This window comes from Nanorana parkeri, unplaced genomic scaffold, assembly GCF_000935625.1.
Source record: "Nanorana parkeri isolate BGI_ZX_2015 unplaced genomic scaffold, ASM93562v1 scaffold399, whole genome shotgun sequence".
Taxonomy (NCBI): Eukaryota; Metazoa; Chordata; class Amphibia; order Anura; family Dicroglossidae; genus Nanorana; species Nanorana parkeri.
Window position 1 is genome coordinate 746,668 of NW_017306667.1, and position 19,012 is coordinate 765,679.

The 19,012-nt window shown below is 40.3% G+C and overlaps 1 protein-coding gene across 2 annotated transcripts in view; it reads left to right on the forward strand.

Annotated features, from left to right (window-relative positions):
- The window catches only part of NELL2 (neural EGFL like 2), a 197,077-nt gene that overhangs the window by 42,989 nt on the left and 135,076 nt on the right, over positions 1-19,012 (forward strand). For both annotated transcript variants that reach the window (XM_018559489.1, XM_018559490.1), the window contains exons 4-5: positions 16,683-16,856; positions 17,167-17,263. In XM_018559489.1, coding sequence (XP_018414991.1) covers positions 16,683-16,856; positions 17,167-17,263 — 271 coding nt within the window. The remainder of the gene's footprint in view (positions 1-16,682; positions 16,857-17,166; positions 17,264-19,012) is intronic.

Below are 19,012 nucleotides of genomic sequence, written 5' to 3' on the forward strand. Positions count from 1 at the left end.
TTAACACATGGAAGAAATAAGCTTTGTGTAAATAATGTCATCAGTGTGTATTAACGTATTATAAACCATGTTTCTGTCTATAATTTGTAGTTCTTTGTACCAAGGATCAACCATACCATCCATTACAAATGCAGGCTTTACTTTCTGCTAGTAGTGCTATTTAGTGGTCTTGGTTCATTGGTTCCTCATATTTCATTGCAAGTGTACCATACAGGAACTGTCTCCTTTTATACAAGACACTCTTTGTAGTCTCTTTTGATATGAAACACCCACACTGGTACCTGTAGCCAGAGACCCTATAATCAAGGCTGCTTTGGATTTAGGTCAGAAGCAGCGTTTTTTTAAATTTATTTGCAGGATAGAGGTACTACTACTCAGAATACTAAAGTGATTTGGTAATGCTGACATCTGCCCTATTGAATCATGTGAAATGTACATTTTATTGATAGGTCCACTTAAACAGAAAGGAAAAAATCTAAGTCAAGGGTCAACTTTTAGGTGAAAAGGTTAATGTAAAAAAACTCACTGAGAACCCCTTTTTGATATAAAGCAAAAGGTGGTATTTGTGTATTTGATTCTTTAGCTTTCGCTATCCTTGTCAACAAGGTTAAGTGGAACTGCAACTAAAGCTTCTGTTACTGGTAACCATACAGGAAGTGTGACAAATCTCCCCAGTGGGGATAAAGAAATAAAACCTGGAAGAGGCCTCAACCTCTCTCTGTCTACTAAAGAAGTTATTTTATTCAAACTTTGCCTCCATTGAAAAGATTTCCCTGTTTTCATTTCCTGGTAAGAAATCACCACATGGCACCAAAAAAGTAGAACCAGTAGTAACCCTCCTTAACTGTAAAAACAAGTTTTAGAGTTTGGTTTAAACATGACTATGAATAATGTATATATGTGGGTAACCAATCTAAATGTAAATCCATATTGAAATATTCTGTGTTATTTTACAAATATAATATAACGCTTAACACTGCATGTAATTGAACATACTGCTAGCTCATTCACTAATCTTATTTTTATGTTGCCTTCTTTGACAATTCAATGAGAATTATCAAGCAATGCACCTGGTATATTTAATCTTGGCCAATAAATGTTTGATTGATTGAAAGGTTTGTGCGCACAGACATGACATTTCATACTATATAGATTCAGTATGCTATTAAAAAAAAGGTTTATGTGCTTGTAAAGAGCAATAAATACCAAGCTCTATGAACGGTGGAAATTGGTTTCACTAAGTGACCTTGCATCATGTTGATCATTTCCTTGTAAATTTAAAATACCCCACTCTGTAAATATTCACAGGACTCTTGTACATGTTTTGCCAGTGGCCATGCATTATTTAGAACATTTGTCAGGCAGTTTTGTTTAAGGTTGTTTTCACTTTCATGGGGAGGGTAGAAATAGGTCCACTTACCCCGTTGTTACTTAGACCCTTAGAAAAGCTAATGAGGGTTTTCAACCTCATGGTTAATACAATTGGTTAATACTTACATACATGGGCATTTGATCACATGATCTCTGTTAGGGGAAGTATGTATCCTCAGAATGGCTAAGCCTCCCCTGAACTCATATGATGATGAAATGTGGTCCTGCTGCTGCTGTGGTACTGCTCATCTCTCTCCCCCTCCAATCTGGAGGTGGAATATCCTTAAGCATCCTCAGGTCTAATTGCATTAGACATGATGACGCCACGAGTCCTTAAGCCGCAGGACCCTAGGGAAGAAGAGGCTGCAGGGACCGGTCTATCAGCCAAGTGTGAACGAGGATCAGGTGAGTATAACTTCTTTATTTTAGCCCCTAGACCAAAACGAGCAGTTAAGCCCCACTGCAAGGGTTCATTTTTAGACTTCCTGGAGTTTTTTTCAGTCCTTCTGTAACTATTTATTTATCCATCCATCTGTGTTGAACATTAGCTTGTCTTAACTTACCTATGATTTAATAAATGAGCATAAGTCAACATTTAGTTGCAAGAAAAAATTTCTGCAATGTCTCCTTTGATACATGGACTAAGACCCCTTTTACACAGGCGGATCCGGATAGGATCTGTCAACAGATCCACTTCTGATCAGAGCGGCATGGACCAGATGTCACAGCGTTGTCTGTACAGTTTTTTCCTCCATCGCAAAACTGAAAGTGCCGAACCCTATGCAAGTCTACGGGGGATCTGATGTAAACGGACATGTGTCAGTTTACATCAGATTACCTCCGGTCCGGCATGATCCGGTCCATCGAAACGGATCAATGATCCCTCTGTTTTACCGGACTGAGCCAGAGCTAATAAACGGCCCCCTATCGGTTTAAACCCGGCTGCCCATAGACTCCCATAGAGCGTACGATCGGGTCAGTCTGAAAAACTGACCGCTCATGTTAAAGGGGCCATATTGTGGGCCTCAACTGACACTGATGTTTCCTGATGTAAACTGATGGTCATCTTTTTGCAGCCCCACTGCCATAGAGATGCATTATTGTCTGTTTTTCATCTGCAAATGGAAGGTTGAAAACCTGACAACATGAACACTCGTGTGAAAGGGGCCTAAGGCCCCTTCACATAAGCGTGTCAAGAGAAGATCCGTCAACAGATCCTCTCCTAATCACAGCAGTATGGATTGGATGTTACTGCTGTGACACCCATGTCCGTACAGTTTTTTCCTCCATCTTGCGATATGATGAAATGGATCTCTTATCTGTTTGTTTTTCTGGATCTAGCCAAAGCCGGGGCTAACCATGTGTAAACAGACGCTCGTCTGTATAAAACTTAAGGATCATATGCTTTTAAACATTTATGTGTATGCAGATTTCTTTTTTACCTTGTTGATAGTTACTGCTAGGGATTATAGTGACCTGTTTCAGTATTCATTTTGCAACTGGTGCAGGCAGAGCATTGCATAATATGTAAAGTGGTCCTTTACCCCCTTTCACTAAAAATCACATCAGCATGCAGCTCTGCATGTTGATATAAAATCATATTACATTCATTAGTTCAACAAATATGTTTTTCATTTACTTACAAATAGAGATTATCCACTTCCTGGTCCACTTTGGCACAAATTATGTAATGTGCCCAAGCGTTGCATCCTGGGAAGAATACTTCAGCAGAGCATTTCTGGGAAATCTCATCTGTCATCTCATGAGATCTCAGGGAAAGGCATTTTCCTTCCCTGAGATGATGTGCATGGTCACATGTCCTAGTCACATGTGCCAGAGTTCCAGGAAGGAAAGAGAGAGCTAGTAATCTGCCCTTACTTAAAATAGCCACTGTGAGAAGACTGGGAAAAAAGGGACAAGAGAAGGTATGCAAAAAATACAAAGCCTGCAATTACCTATAAGTATGTGTTTATAGATTGTCATTACTAAACATTTTTAAAGGTTTGTTTTTTATTTTAAAGATATAGGTAAAGTTCCTCTTTAATTGTTATCAATCTTCGGCCTGGTTCACACATGGGCTTTTTACAGCGCTGTAAAACGCCCAGCAAGTGAAATCCCATTATTTCCTAGGGGCATGGTTCCCACCTGGGCGTATTTCAGCACGTAGGAACGTGCTGAAAAACGCCCTATGCCCAAAGAAGTACAGGAGCTTCTTTGGAGCATATTTCCCACGCATATCCATTAGGATACAGCTGGATAGCCCTCGTAAACGCGTGCTTGTCGCGCGTTTCGTTGACCGCAAATCGCGGTAAAAACACGTGGCTCGAAACGTGCATCAAACACGCATATTACGAACGCCCAAGTGTGAACCCAGCCTTCATAAGTGCTAGTATGCTGTATCAGTATCTTGGCATATAGTCTATACGAGGCGTTGATGACCTTTCCCATGTTAAGTGTCAATTTACAAGAATTAAACAACCAGTGTGCGGTGAACAATTGCATACACTAGCAGTATAATTTATTATCAATGTTTTCACTCATAGTTGTACTGCTAATGGTAAATTAACTCATTAATTATTATATTAAAGCTTAGTCCACACGTTCCCATTTTCAACCCTCCATCCCCAAATAGCCCCCCGCTTACATGACACTTCTCCCTGCAGCCTTCTGCTTTAGTTTTAATTTTGCACAACCACTCCCACTCTCAGATCTCTACAACATAAAGGCTTATTATTCTATAGTCCATGATAAGACCTCTTTGAGACAACACAACATAGAAAGGGCACCGGGCAGCTCTGTATTTCTGATAAAATCAACAGGTTTTATTATGCACTTATGAAACAGATATAACAAAATGTTTTTAATGGTAATATTTAGGGGAGCGAATAAGAGACGTTCATTGTTAGGGTTTACATATACTTTGAAAATCGGCAGTATTTTTTTTTCTATAACTGAATATCTAAACATCCCTCACATAAACACCAGTCTTGCTTGTTTTTTTCCTTATGGTAGATTTATGAACACAGATAAAATCAAACGCATAAAATGCGTACAGCCTCTTAGCTAACAAACCTTTTGTAACTGTTGGCCTGACTGGGGGCTGATAGAGGCTCAGTCTTTAGAAATGCTTTATAACCCTTTACATTGTTAACGAGCTTCAACGACTCTTCTGCTGTCTGAAATCAAATTTGATTGGGCTACATTTCTCCTTACAGAACTCTATTGTGAATAGCAGGTAATCAAGACTGCTGTAGATTGCTAAATAGCCACTGAAGTGAGCTTCTTGCCTGTTTAACGCTACAGGCAGCACTCCCATTAAACTCTGCATCCAACACACCCACAACTGGGTTAAAGGCTGCCGCAACGGCTTGATGAAAGCTGCTTATTGCTATTTAAATAGTTTGTAACTGCTTTGTGCAAACTCGCTATCATTTGCAAGCTAAGATTTTTAAAAATGCCCTTTGCCTAAACACTCGACTCCAGCAAGAACTAGCTGCAGATAACAAAATTGATGAGTTGACTGCTACACATATCTCTAGTAAATGCAGGTTTTATTTTTTAAGTACTTGCCCAGTTTGTGATCCGCCTTCCCACAACTGTCTTTACATTTGTTCTGTTTTGAATGTCCGATATGGTGTATTTCAGCAATTAGTATTGTAAAGCATTCCCGCAATCCGCTCAAATCTGCTCAAGTGGCAATGTCAAGCCTTAGCAGGTTAATAAACGCAGATCAATGCATGCAATCTATTGCTAGTTTTGCACATTTCTTTCCACTATGATACACTTTATATAAATGGAATCAAAAATATTTTAATTTGGAGACTAGTAACATATAAGGGACTGTAAATGTTTGTATTTTGCATGTTCTTTTTATACTTCTATTATCCATGTACATTCAGATCTTAAGTGCCCTTATACAATGCAGATATGTAGACCATGCCCACTCATCTACTGTCTGCTCTATGCTGATCTTAGCTGAAAAATCACTGTAGCATTGCTGTTCTCCAATGTTTTGTGAGCTGCTGACAGTGCTGTCTAGAGACTATTGGGCCTGATGTTGGTGTCAGCTCTCTTGTGCTGGCTGAGAGGACAAAGTACTTTTGGTTTGGCTGTTTCAGGGGTAATAAACTTTTACGAAAATGTTATTCTATTTTTTGCTTAAGTAAAACTTGCTTTTTTAATGCACAGTAATCACACTTTTGATTTTGCTTTGGAGCAATATTCAGTAAGTGTCGTAAACAGTGTGCTAGACTATACCGGCAGATTTAATAGGAGGCAGATCTGCCCACGTAACTCAGAAATTAAATCTTAAAAATGCAAGTAGCTTAATTAATAACAATAATGTATCTAATTTATATAAGATAATTTTCTGTTAATATTTACGGTATTTGAATGCATTTACACTTGGCTGTAGATCCTCAAATCATCACAGACACTGTCCTTCCTTCTTCTGGGTGGCTACTTTTGTTCCCCATGGTCCCTGTGCATGTTGTAAAGTAGCCACCGCCCCAAGCTCACTCCTGTGAAGGATTACAATCTCAGGTTTGGTTAGCTAGTTGTTAGTGAGATTGTAGTCCATCACAGGAGTGAGTTTGGAGTGGTGGCTACTTTACAACACACACAGGGACCATGGGGGAAAAAAGTAGGCACCCTCCAGAAGAAAGGATAGTGTCAGCACCAATTCAGAGATGATTTGATGATCTGCAGCTGAGTGATACACAAATAAGATACATTTTTGTTAATGGGGTACTTGAATGCATTTTTAAGATTTAACTCCTGATTTTGGTGTTGCTTTAAGACAGTGGATGAGAGGTAGATATGACTGATTTTCCTTTGGTTTGTGTGGCATTTTGTAGACACAAACCTATGTTTTACTTTAAGCAGTTTTATTTTGTGGGAAAAGGCTGTTGGCTGGTGTATTGTGACCAGGAGGCCTCCTGATGATTGCACTATTTATAGGATGCACTATAATTGTTATAGACTGTAATCCTATTACATAGTTGCTTGGTCTAGTTTATCTCTTGCCTTTAATTGATATAGTTCGGTACTTTTGCATGATACAAAGGTCCATTTCCCTTAATTACTGAAAACAAATCATCCAAAAGGATGTCACATGATCAGTATTTCATGAACCCTGCTACTAGCCTAAGGGCTCAGTCACACTAGATGCAGTGCGCTCCGGCCCGATTTTGGCCAGAACGCACTGCATCGCATTGCGGCCTGCTCACTTTTTAGCGGGGCAGGAGGGGGCGTGGCGGGCCATTCAAGTGAATGGCGCCGTAGCCAGACCCTCCGTTCGCAATGCGATCCGCCGCACAGGATCGCAAGGCACATTATGCCTGCGGTCCGGTCCTGTGCGGTGCGATCAAAAAAGAGCTTATAGCATTTTGATCACACCGCACAGGATTGGACCGCAGGCACAATGTGCCTTGCGATCCCGTGCGGAGAATCTCATTGCGGCCGGAGGGCGTGGCTACGGCGTCATTCACTTGAATGGCCCGCCACGCCCCCTCATGCCCCACTAAAAAGTGAGCCGGCCGCAATGCAAGGCAGTGCGTTCTGGCCAAAATCGGGCCGGAACGCACTGCATCTAGTGTGACTGAGCCCTTACACTTAACACTGTCAGTCCTCAATTTGGCTGAATCACTAGCAGACACTAACTATGTAGAGCCTGTGTTGTGCAGTTTGTGCACTTGCAGGCTATCTGAAATCTACACATTTTGGGAGAACTACCCATAGCTACAATAAGCCCTGAGGAAAGGGGGTTGTATCTACCCCCGAAATGCATTGGCTGTTTAACAGGCTTATTAAACCTTTTTATGGACTCTAACATCTGTTTTGTTCTTGTACTGTTTTGTTTTCTGTCCCTGAGTTGCCCCTGTGCTTCTTTGAGCTACCTAATCATAAGCTCATAAAGGGTAGCAATAGACTTTTCCCAGCACCTCTGAAATATTTGCACGATTTGCATTATTACCATGACACACAGGCTTTTTAATTTACTTTATATAGTGAAGAAGGAAGAGCAGCTGTGAATACTTGGGAACTCCCATTTTGTAGCAGTGGGTAGTATGGAAGAGTTCTTCTAGCTATAGTCTGGAAAAAAATGTGTAGGAAGCCAGATTGTTCAGCCCCATATACTTTATAACTAAAATATCAGTGACCACTGGGCTGATCTTTTAAAATGATTGTGCAAATACATTTTTTTTTTTAATCCAATGGGCTCCCTTTACATAAACATAAATGAGTGAAAGCTTTGTGACTCTTGTGTGAAAATATTACTAAGTAGACCCCTCCAAAATATTGGAGTGTTAAAGCCTAAAGAAGGATCCTCGGCAATCTAAACACCTGCATTTGTATAGGATATTTTGTGTTAGCTATTAAAAGGTATTATTCCAATAGTAAATTTGTTGCATGGAAAATAAAACTTTGATAGCTCTGGTGGAAAATGTGTTACGTATCCTCTCTTTCCAAAATGCCCTTCAAGGTGTTTAGTCTTATTTTGGATTGGAAAGATGGTGAATCTTTCAAGTTGAAAAACATCTTCAGAAAGACTGTGCGTTTGTTAATTGCAGTAGCCCACAGCATTCATATATGTCATATTTTCCAATTGCTTCATGTTTTTCATCTCTTTCTGTGGGAGGATAACTGGGAACCTTGCATGCAGGATGGTAGATAGAGGTGGAGGAAGGAGATGAAGACAGCATATATATTGAAGATCTAGCACACAGACAGTGAATAGATTGGCTGTGTAGGATGTTGTTTTGAACCAGAAAATAATTTTAATAATATTATGACTGAAAGTTCCCTTGCATAAATACTTTGCAAGATGTTAAAAAGAAAAATGTATATGTAGCAGATGGCAGATTATATGAGGCAACAAAGTTTGTCAGTGTCTGAATTAGGCTTATCATATTTGTGGCATAACCATAATTATGTAAACTGTCCAGCCACAATGCAGTACTGAGATTTACCTCTGACAAAATTTTGGCAATAGCACTTTCACTTAAAATCAAGGCAAGAGTGTCTTCTTGTAAAATCTTTCCCAGGATCTCGCTGAAAAGATTGTGACCTTTCCCTCACTTAGGCAACATAGATGGAGGGTGGGTGTAATGTAAGTATATTTTATTTAATAAATGTATTATATAAGTTGTTTTTTTTAAAGGCAGTTTTATATGTGGGGGAGGTCCACTATTTAAAGGAGAAGTATTAAGAGAGTAAAATATACTCTTCCCAATAGTTAGAGCCAGCGTGGCACACTGAATCTGTCACACACAGGCTCTATATACTTTGCGAACATGTATCCGCTGATTGCTCAGTTCACATACTCCTTCCTACATTGATTGGTTACTGCCAGTCACTGCATCCTGCAGTGATTGTCCATCCCCTCTCTGTTTACCCAGTGCTAACCGGAGAGACAGACATGGGGGGGGGGGGGGCACAGCTGGCTCTACAGAGGCAGAGCCAACTGTCAATCGGGTAGCTGGGTGGATCCTAAAAATATTGTGGGGATCCTTTCCAGCTACCGCGTGGCTTTGCGCTGTTAGCATATAGTGGGCAGTAGCCAGCTTTATGCTGACTTTGGGTCACAGAGTACATTAGAAAATGTACCTGTTTGACCTAAAATAGAAGTAAACAAAAAAAAAAAAAAAGGTTTGGCTTTACTTCTCTTTGAATAAGCATTGTGGTGCAAAGTTGACTTTAAATATCTCGCTATATATAGCATTTGGGGATTAATCTGGAGAAAATGCGATACCACACCCATAGAGGAAATTTATAATAAAGCGGCAAAGATAAGGGCTTTTAAGATATCATATATAAGATAAAACACTTAAAACAGTGATCCTTCCTTCATATTGTGGCATACAATCCAGACCTCCCTTATAAAGATACCAGCAATATTGATTACTTATCCAAAGACCATATAGAGTCCCAAAAATGCGATATCATGATGTCATGGTATCAAGGGCTGCCAATATTCCTCAACGTATTGCATGCCCAATATAGGGGCTTCTTCAGGAGGAAGGAAGTGGATACTCTATATAAATAGGTATACAAATGTATCATATTATGTAGCATAGATTAAGATAATGCTACAGTGTATCATACATGAATATTTAATGACCTGTCAGGTTGGTGTGACAGTTTGAAGGAAGAAGTGCATCTATAAAAGCCAAAGGAAAAATCCCTACAATGTTGTCACCTGTTTAGGCAGCCATTTCGAGAAAAGAGCTGAGGTACACAGAGGTCCTAGAATACCAAAAATAATAATATTTAAGTTACCAATGGACATCCCGTCCAAACCAAAAGGCAACTACATAAGCAGTTAATAATCCATTAAGGGGAAGAGGGGGGACAACCCCAATGTATTTTACCTTGCTTTTGAATATTGCTATGATCTGCACCAAAAAGCGTGCAATTCCGCACATGCACATAATGTGCATGTTTATGCGCATGCGCACTGGCGGCTGGAAGGGCGAGCATCGTGTAACCAGTGAACATGATTGCTACAAACGCCGTCGGCCATATTTAAGGAAACACATGGTGTTTGGAAACAATGCTACCAGCTGGCTTCCCATACCTTTTTCTTTGACAATAGCTTGCTTAATCGAATGGCCAGAACTCAACAACAAAATATGACCCCCATAGACTTTGATAGGGTTCATTGCAAAGTTTGTTGACTTTGAAATATATTTTTGAAATGTTGTGGACCAAACCTGGGTAGATTTGCTTATCCCTAATAGGGTTCTATTTAGGTGCATGAAGGATATGTCCTATAACAGAAAATTTAAAGTGAATTTTTGTTAGTGAATTAAAATAGATTCTACGATGGGAATTTATTTATACCCACACTCTTGTAAATTGGTCATAAAATATTGGAACTAAAAGAAACAGAAACTTAGTATCAATATCCTACTTCAGGCATAAGGATCTCTTGCTTCATTAATTTAAACATTTCTTACTTCTGAATTACTCGTTTTATCATGAGACTAAAGACAACTCAGGACTGACTTGATAACATAAGTTGTCATAGTACATGAGATTGCCTTGGTTAGATAGGTGAAGTTGCACCTACATTTAGTAAAAAAGTTCTTAAGTTTCTGATAATTAGTTTGAGAACCCAAGACTGTTATATAACATAATTTTGCGTTTTAAACCTGTTAAGGAAATAGTGCTAAAATTGTGTGAAACATTTCTGAACATAAAAATAACATAATTTTACATGATTATCTTTAATGCTTTCAGTAGACTATCACCTAGCAACCCTGCCCAAAGTTTATTACAGTACTTTTATTTAATCACTTCGCTACCGGAGGAATTAGTAAAAATTTGTCTGTCGTGTTAAAATCTGCATTTTTAACTAGAAAACCCCAAGTAAAAAACCCTCAAACCTTATATTTTTTCTGAGCACAGAGGCCCTGTTGCACAAAAAGATGGTAGCTGCGTCTCAGGCTTTCAAGTCCAACCCCACGGCCTCTAACTGCAAACTATTGGCGTCAACACGGGCTGACCTTGATCTTTGCCTGACAGATCGGGCTGAACGCTCCCTACGCTGGACAAAACAGAGGTTCTATTCAAAAGGTAATAAACCTGACTCTATGCTAGCTAAAAGACTGCAGGCGTTTGACAGTGTCCCGACTCCGATCTCTCTCTGCACCAGATTGGCCACCCGCACTAGTGGCCCAACTAAGATTTTTACGGAATTTCGCCACCACCTCTCCAAAATTCACTCAACCCCTTCCACTTCCTGTCTCGACACCATCCGTGAGTTTCTGTCTCGGGTCACCCTTCCGGAGATCCCACAAGCTGGTAGGGACCTAACGGAATCAGAAATCTCTGTCACTGAAATCCAGCAGGCCATTAAGGCCTTCTAAATGGGCAAACGACCTGGACAAGACGGCTTTTCCGTTCTATTCTATCCCCTCACCTGGCCACTCTGTTTAATGGTCTCCTGAAGGGTGACACTATGTCCCCGCAGATGCTCACGGTGAACGTCGTAATGATACCTAAACCCGACAGGGACCCCCCCTCCTGGACCAATTATCGCCCCATCTCCCTAATAAATGTGGACATTAAGATCCTCTCTAAAGTACTCACCATTTTTGAGGTCCTTAATTAAGAAAGACCAGGTTGGTTTCATGCCCTCTAGACAGGCTGGTGACGGTGTCCGTTGGGCCCTCCATCCGATCCATTTAGCCAAATCCCACTCACGAGAAATGATGTTGTTGTCCTTGGATATTTCCAAGGCCTTCGATATGCTCTCATGGCCATATCTGTTTGAGGTCCTCCGCCACTGGGGCTTTGGCTCCCACTTCCTCTCATGGATCACAGCCTTGCATACCTCTCCCCAAGCCCAGCTTAAATACTGTGGCTTAAAATCTTCCCTGTTCTAAATAGCCCGAGGAACTCGCCAAGGATGCCCCCTATCGCCCGTCCTTTTTACTTTGGCTCTTGAACCCCTGGCAGAATACATTAGGACCCACCCTGATATCCGAGGCCTTGAGGTGGCGGACACACACCACAAAATATCTCTCTTCGCCAATCACGTTCTCCTGACCCTGACTAGTCCCCTCCTCTCCCTTCCGATCAGACTCCTCACTCGTCTCGGACTTACGGATTAACCAATCCAAATCGCCAGCCTTGATGTATCATTGGCACCTGAGACTACACTCAAGCTCTCTTTCTCATTCCAGTGGACCCCCCTCCCTTAAATACTTGGGTATACGACTGACCCCGACATACGGCGCCTTATACGCAGCCAACATCCCCCCTCTCCCGAAAAACCTCAACAATTTGCTAACTTCCTGGCAGAGATTTCCCATTTCTTGGATAGGCAGGATCCACGCAGTAAAGATGACCTTCCTGCCCAAGCTGCTTTACGTCTTCCGTGTCCTTCCGATCCCCCATTCTCAGCCACATTTTCCGCATACAACAACGCAAGGTACTTGCGTTCATCTGGGGCAATTCTCGACCCCGTATAAATCAAAACCTGCTCTATCGCTCTAAAGCCCGTGGCGGTCTCACAGTCCCGAATCTCCAATCATACTACATTGCCGCCAACATTGCCCTCTTGCACTCGAAAACCGAGCTCCCCTTTGGGCATGCTTGGACATGGTAGACTGTCACTCCTTACCCCTCTCCTCCCTACTATGGATATCTCCGACTGATCGCCCACCCAATCTTACTCCTATCCTCCAACACTCTGTAAAAGTGTGGTATGGAGTTAGGTACTCAAGCAACCTGAAGACACCTCACCTACCTTTGCTGACCTGGATCAACTGTCCCTTATTCCCTCCTGGCGCTAGCGACCCTCACTCGTTTTCTTGGTGGTCGCGCAATGTCCTAACCACCATATACTCCCTTATCTCGCTTTCGGGAGTTAAACCGTTCCAACAACTTCGTGAAACTCATAGTATTCCCCTCCGGGAATGGTACCGTTATACTCAAATAAGCAATTTTTTTAATTAGCTGCTAAAGAACACTTCTGCCCCCAAAAGGCTGACCCTATTTGAGCGCTGCTGCTACTCTGACCCACATGCTCCAGGTGTCATCTCCCTAATCTACTCCTCTCTGCTCGCTTCCTCCTCTCCCTCTCTTACTCCCTATCAACATAAATGGCATGAAGAATTGGGCAGGTCCCTGACCCCAGAGGACTGGCAGCGTACCTGGCCAGCGGTGGCCCGCTGTTCCCGCAATGTGCTCACAATTGAGAACTCATACAAAGTGATGTATCGTTGGTAATACATGCCTGCCCGTCTAGCAAAATACGTTCCCTCCTACTCTCCGCATTGCTTCCGGGGTTGCAACACGCCAGGCACCATGTTCTACATCTGGTGGACATGTCCCCAGGTGTCTTGTCTTTGGAACAGTGTGTATAACCTAATTAACTCTCTCTAAGTCTCCTTGCAACGGGAACCGTGTGAGGCATTGTTGCTGCAGCCAATTCCACAACTGACGCGTTACCAAAAACTCCTAGTATCCCACATCTTTGTCGCCACCAAAATGGCGATCGCCAGAGCGTGGAAAACCCAAACCCTGAGTTTCGGGGAAGTAAAAAATCGCCTTGATGATATCTTGGTGAATGAAAAACTGACGGCGATATTGTCAGACACACATGACCACTTCCTACTGATTTGGCAGCCTTGGATTGATTACTCTAGACCATCATCTTTTGATTCACAGCTGTTATCCATCTAGAGGCCTTGTACTTCTCCTCCCCCCCTTGATGCCATTACCTATACTGTGCCTTGTCCTACCCTTCCTTCCTCTTGTTCTTTCCCACCCCCTGTCCTCTTCCCCCTCTATGCCTCCAATAACAATCCCTATACCTCTCCTCTTCCCGCACACGTCACTGCTGATTGATGTGCTTCTTCCCCTCTGGACCCTGTGTTCTGTTATATGCTGTAGTGAGACCAATAGCCCTCACTTCTTAGAGAATCGGATTACTAAATTGCCACGTTTCCCCCATGGTGATTCTTTTACTTAGTACAGTAGGTCTATACAGCACTGTACCTTTTATGCCGTTCTTCAGAACCGGACATGCTATACCTGTTGGTTATACACAGTATTTTGCAGTGCTCTGTGCAGCACTAAGACTGTATGTCTACTATTTAATTACTTGTTATACGGCTTGCAAGCCTTGACTGCGTTATCTTTGTAATTTTCATACAAAACATAACAAAAAACGAATAAAATCTTTGTGAAAAAATAAAAAGATGGTAGCTGCAATTTGTTATGTTGCATGATATTTGAGCAGCTGTTTATCTATTCTATATTTTCAATAACAATACAGTACAATTAATTTAAGTGCACACAAACACAATATAGTCTGCACTATTTTAGTACAAAATAATAGACCACTTAACCACTTAAATGCATGATGTAGGACATATGTGAAGAATGCTGAAGTGGTTAATAAAATCATCTATGCCCATAACGTTTACCCACGCAACTAGTTTACTTGCTAAATGTGTTTTTTGTAAATGAAGACACCAAGAGATACAATAATTAGCTCTTCTATTATCTACGTATTGCTTATAATTTGTTTTGACTCAACATTACTGTGGTAGAGGAAACTATGAAAATTTCTTTTTTTTTAATGTTATAATATGTGCTTCGTGTCAGGGGAAAAAAGATATTAAGTGGTTAACATAAGCTTGGATCATTCATTTAAAAGAAATCAGTCTTTGCAGCTATTATAAATGATCTAAAAGGGCTGCTGAGGATAACCGGTACTATTCTTGGCTATGAAAAGAAAACAAAACTCGGAAGACTTTATGTTGAATATTGACTGCATATTGGAAGACTGGCTAATCTCACTATACAGTATATCCATAATTGGTGCATCAGCTTGGTTTGGGTCATATGTTGTTTCACACAGTGTGTGCATCTCTTCTGAAAACACATAAGATGGGGATGCATGGAAAGAAGAAATACTGCATGATACTTGAGATATATAAAGACTCTTTACTCTCCACTTTTCTGAAGCCCCTGCTCTCTCTCTCCTTAATTGTATTTGCTGGATTTACCTACAAGTTTCCAGTGCTGTCAAAACAATGCAAAAACAAGACTTTAGGTGTCTTTTTGTAATGTGGTCACTGGGTCTGAGAAGGTGTAATATTGTGGTTATTGGGTTAGCCTGTTAGCCATGTAGCTTTGAAGTCCTGTGCTTCCCATTAAAGAATCTATTTACATCAAGATTGTGTTTGCTTTCTCTTCTGTACCTTGAGGTGCCCTGTCTTCCTCCCAAAAAGTGCAGAAGAAATGCCTGACAACCTGTTTCCCCTATTTTTAAAAAAACTAGGGAATAGTTAAAAGACTATCCAAAGGGCTCCCATGAATCATTATCAACTCAGTGGTGTGGCACATTGCCCAGGGTAATCCTTGTAATGAGGCAGCCTGAGGCTGCCGCTCTGCTGCACAATGTTTGCAGTGTGTCTAATGCCCCCTTTTCTAGCCAGGTCCCAGAGTCCCAGGTTGCTAAGAGCCTGGCGCGGAGATGCGTAAGGGCCATTCACATCCCCCCACCCAGCTCTTACACACCTGGGACGCTCTGGCCGTCATCCCACCCAGCTCTTGGTAACGAGTGATGCCACTGGATGTGTGTCCACAGAGCCTGCAAAGGGCGGTGTGCACCACTGACCTGTACTTGAACAAAATGTATTAGGCACAGCCTGTGTGATTTCCTGCTTCTTTAATACTTTTGGCAGTATCGCTCTGCTTGCTTCTTTATCCTTTAAGATGTGTAAACTTTTTGAATTATTCCTCCAAATCCCTGCAAAGGCTACTTAAGCCTATGTAGACCTTTATCCTTATATGCCTTATGCCCTATATACCTTAATGTCCTTGAGTGTCTTTGTAATAAAACTTGGTAACAGTCACTGTAAATTGAAATTTTAGAGTGCATAGATCTTTGTTCTCAAGTCTAGATGTCACAGTGGACGGCATGCCACTTCATTTTTTATATTTATTTCTGATAATGATATATTGTTTTTTTTATTCTTTAGAATTATAAATTGCTGGTATTGGTGTTGCCTAATATGTTTAAAATGTTTAATAATATAATTCTGCCTGACAAATATAATGCAGTTAAGCAAGGAGGTGAAAATTCATTTGTAAATCATATGTATTACCTTATAATATTGAAGTGCTTTTAAACAGTTTTAAGTTAATCATTTTACAAGAATAAAGGCCAGATTTTGCTCTGTGGGGAAATAAAGACATGGCTGTCTACAGCTAGGTATAAAGCTAGGTATAATTGACTTTGCCACAGCATTTCTGGTGTCTGCTGTAAGATGTAAACAGAAGCTGGGTTAGACCATGCCTTTATTCTTAGATGAAGGTTCACAGAGGGTAATTTATCAAAACTGGAGCAAATGGATTCTGAAGTAGGTGTTCATGACAACTAATAAGCTTCTATCTTTCATTTTTGAAATCTTGACTGAGCAAACTAAGGAGAGAATCTGTTTGGTTACTATGGGCAACTGCTCCAGTCTTGATAAATTCCCTGCACAGATCCTATCATATTGATTGCTGGTTTCTGAAAACTAGAACTATTCACCCAGAAAGTACAGAAGATTACATACATGGTCTGCCTCCAATACAATTGTCTCAGTGTTGTAAAGAGAGAAGATGCATCATCTGCATCTCTCTAGGTGAGGATGAGCCGTCAACAAAAATGAACTCATGTTGCCTTAAATTTGACTTGTACCTCGATGCATTATGAGAAAAGTATCGTAACCATCACAGGAAATGATGAACTCTAATGTGCTTCTCTTTGCCCTTTTCTTTCCTTTTTTCTTTTGCTCATGCAGGTATCTTGAGCTAGAAAGTAGTGGCCATCGAAATGAAGTCAGGTTGCACTATCGCTCAGGGAGTCATCGATCTCAGACAGAAGTTTTTCCTTATATTCTGGCGGATGATAAATGGCATAGATTTTCCTTGGCAATCAGTGCATCCCATCTGGTTCTCCATGTAGATTGTAACAAGTAAGAGGCAACTCTACACTATATTATTAACAGTGACTTTTTTGTTTTTATAGTATACCAATAAGCTTCTAATAAGTCAGGTATTTTATGAGGTTCATGGACTGGTGACTAAATAATACATAGAAAAAGGCAGCTTATTAATTTATTGATAGCCAGTGACAAGCATAAAAAATGTCCAAGGGAAATTAAAAATGTTTTTCTTTTTTTTTCTAGGAAGTAGGTTGGGCATAAACAATAGCATAACTGTATTTAGCTTGTAAAAGCAATTATTTGAATTTAACAAATCATTAACTCTTTTTCTGTTCAATAGGATTTATGAAAGAATTATTGAAAAGCCGTTCATGGATATTCCATCTGGTACAACCTTGTGGGTCGGACAAAGAAATAATGCACATGGTTATTTTAAGGTAGGACATTTCCTGTGTGCATCATTTAATTTGGTAAATGAGGGACAAAATAATTCAAAATTCAAACACAAGGGTGTCAGTTGCCCATAGAAATTGTTTGGTTTAATTTATTTTTTACAGTTACTAGATAAATTATACTGATTTCTGCTTGAACAATGTAATGCTCCTTTCAGACACTGTAAATATGATTCCAAATTCATACTGGCATATACATCATGTGATACATTATGACAGAATGATCCATTGCACAAAGCTGTTGCACAATGTGTTTTGTGCTGTGAACATCAAACACGTGATCTTAGGAATTAAACAACATAATCATTGCAAACAAATTGTTTTAGTATCTCTGTTAAAATACAAATGTCAGTGATCAAAGTAACTTGCAATCCTATATGCTAAAACAATCTTTGCTGACAACTATTATTCTTGCTTTACCGCAGCTTTAGCAAAACGTGTTCTACTTGGGCAATGTCGAATTTTATTCTACGTATATTATAACATATTCAAGATGTTCCCTCTTTGTATGTTATTATATTACTCTAGGGAAAGGCAAACAGGAATAAGTATTTCATCTCTCAGGTGTGCTTTACAATGAGAAAAATTTGGTTTTGTATCCATTAACGGCAGTCTTATTTATGTATTATCGGGTAAACACTTTTAGCATACCAACAAATGCCTTATTGTTTTATTCTCTGAAAGATGTCTGGTATTCCCTGACTTTCTTTGTGCCACAGTTACAGTTCAGAAATGCTTATATTTGTTTTTTTTTCCTAAGTGCTTATTGTGTAATTATATACATCTTGACATGAACAATAACTCAACTCAACATAATGAATATTTAAACATAAGCCTAAAATACAAAACTAGGGCTTTGTAAGGCATCATAAAATATAGAATACAAAAACGCACAATGATGCACAAAACAACCGTGTATTGTATTGATTATTTTTATGACATGATTGTTCTTGCAGACTGTTTACATGATGCTTTTAAGCAGTACTGGGAGTCTCCCAAATGAAAGTAAAGCTGGCCATGCACTGTTCAAAGCTGAGTAGTGTATGGCCCTGTCAGCACCCTGATTTTTCAGTTGACCTTTGTCAAAGGAGCCAGTCTGAAAATTCTTGCCTGAACAATAAATGCAGCCAGTCAGCTGCGTTCAGTAATCCGATATTATAACAGTGGCACACCTGCTGCTGCCAGATTACAGTAGCCCAGCAGGGAGAGGTTTCCCAATGTTTAGTGTGGATGGGGGAATCAAGCATTTTGCTCCTTCAGTCTGCGGGTCTGAACCAAACAAAAAGAAAAGTATATGGCCAGCTTACCAAGCACCCAGTACGGCTGTTCAGGCAGATTGTGAGGCTTACAGTGTCCTCCATTGAATTGTGGAAGCACAGAAACATGTGCTAAACTGGACTCCATTATGCCCCAGTAAGCAAGGAACAGCTGCCACTCTGTTCCCAGTATCCTGCCTATTATTAAAGTATAAAGAAGCACTTCACTTTCACCAACTAAATATTGATGTTAACACATTATTCTCAATTTACAGTTGTCCGTATACCATACTTGCCTAAAATGAGATTTAATTGAATTGTATGTCCAGCCAAAATGTTTTCATTAGTCAGTTTGGGATAGAGCGGGGAAAGACATGAACCCATGTCAGGTATTGCTATTTGGGGCTCTGTTAGATCAATTCCCCCTCTGCTGTCATCAGAGAGGAGGTAAAGGGAAACCTGCAACAATAAAAAACTG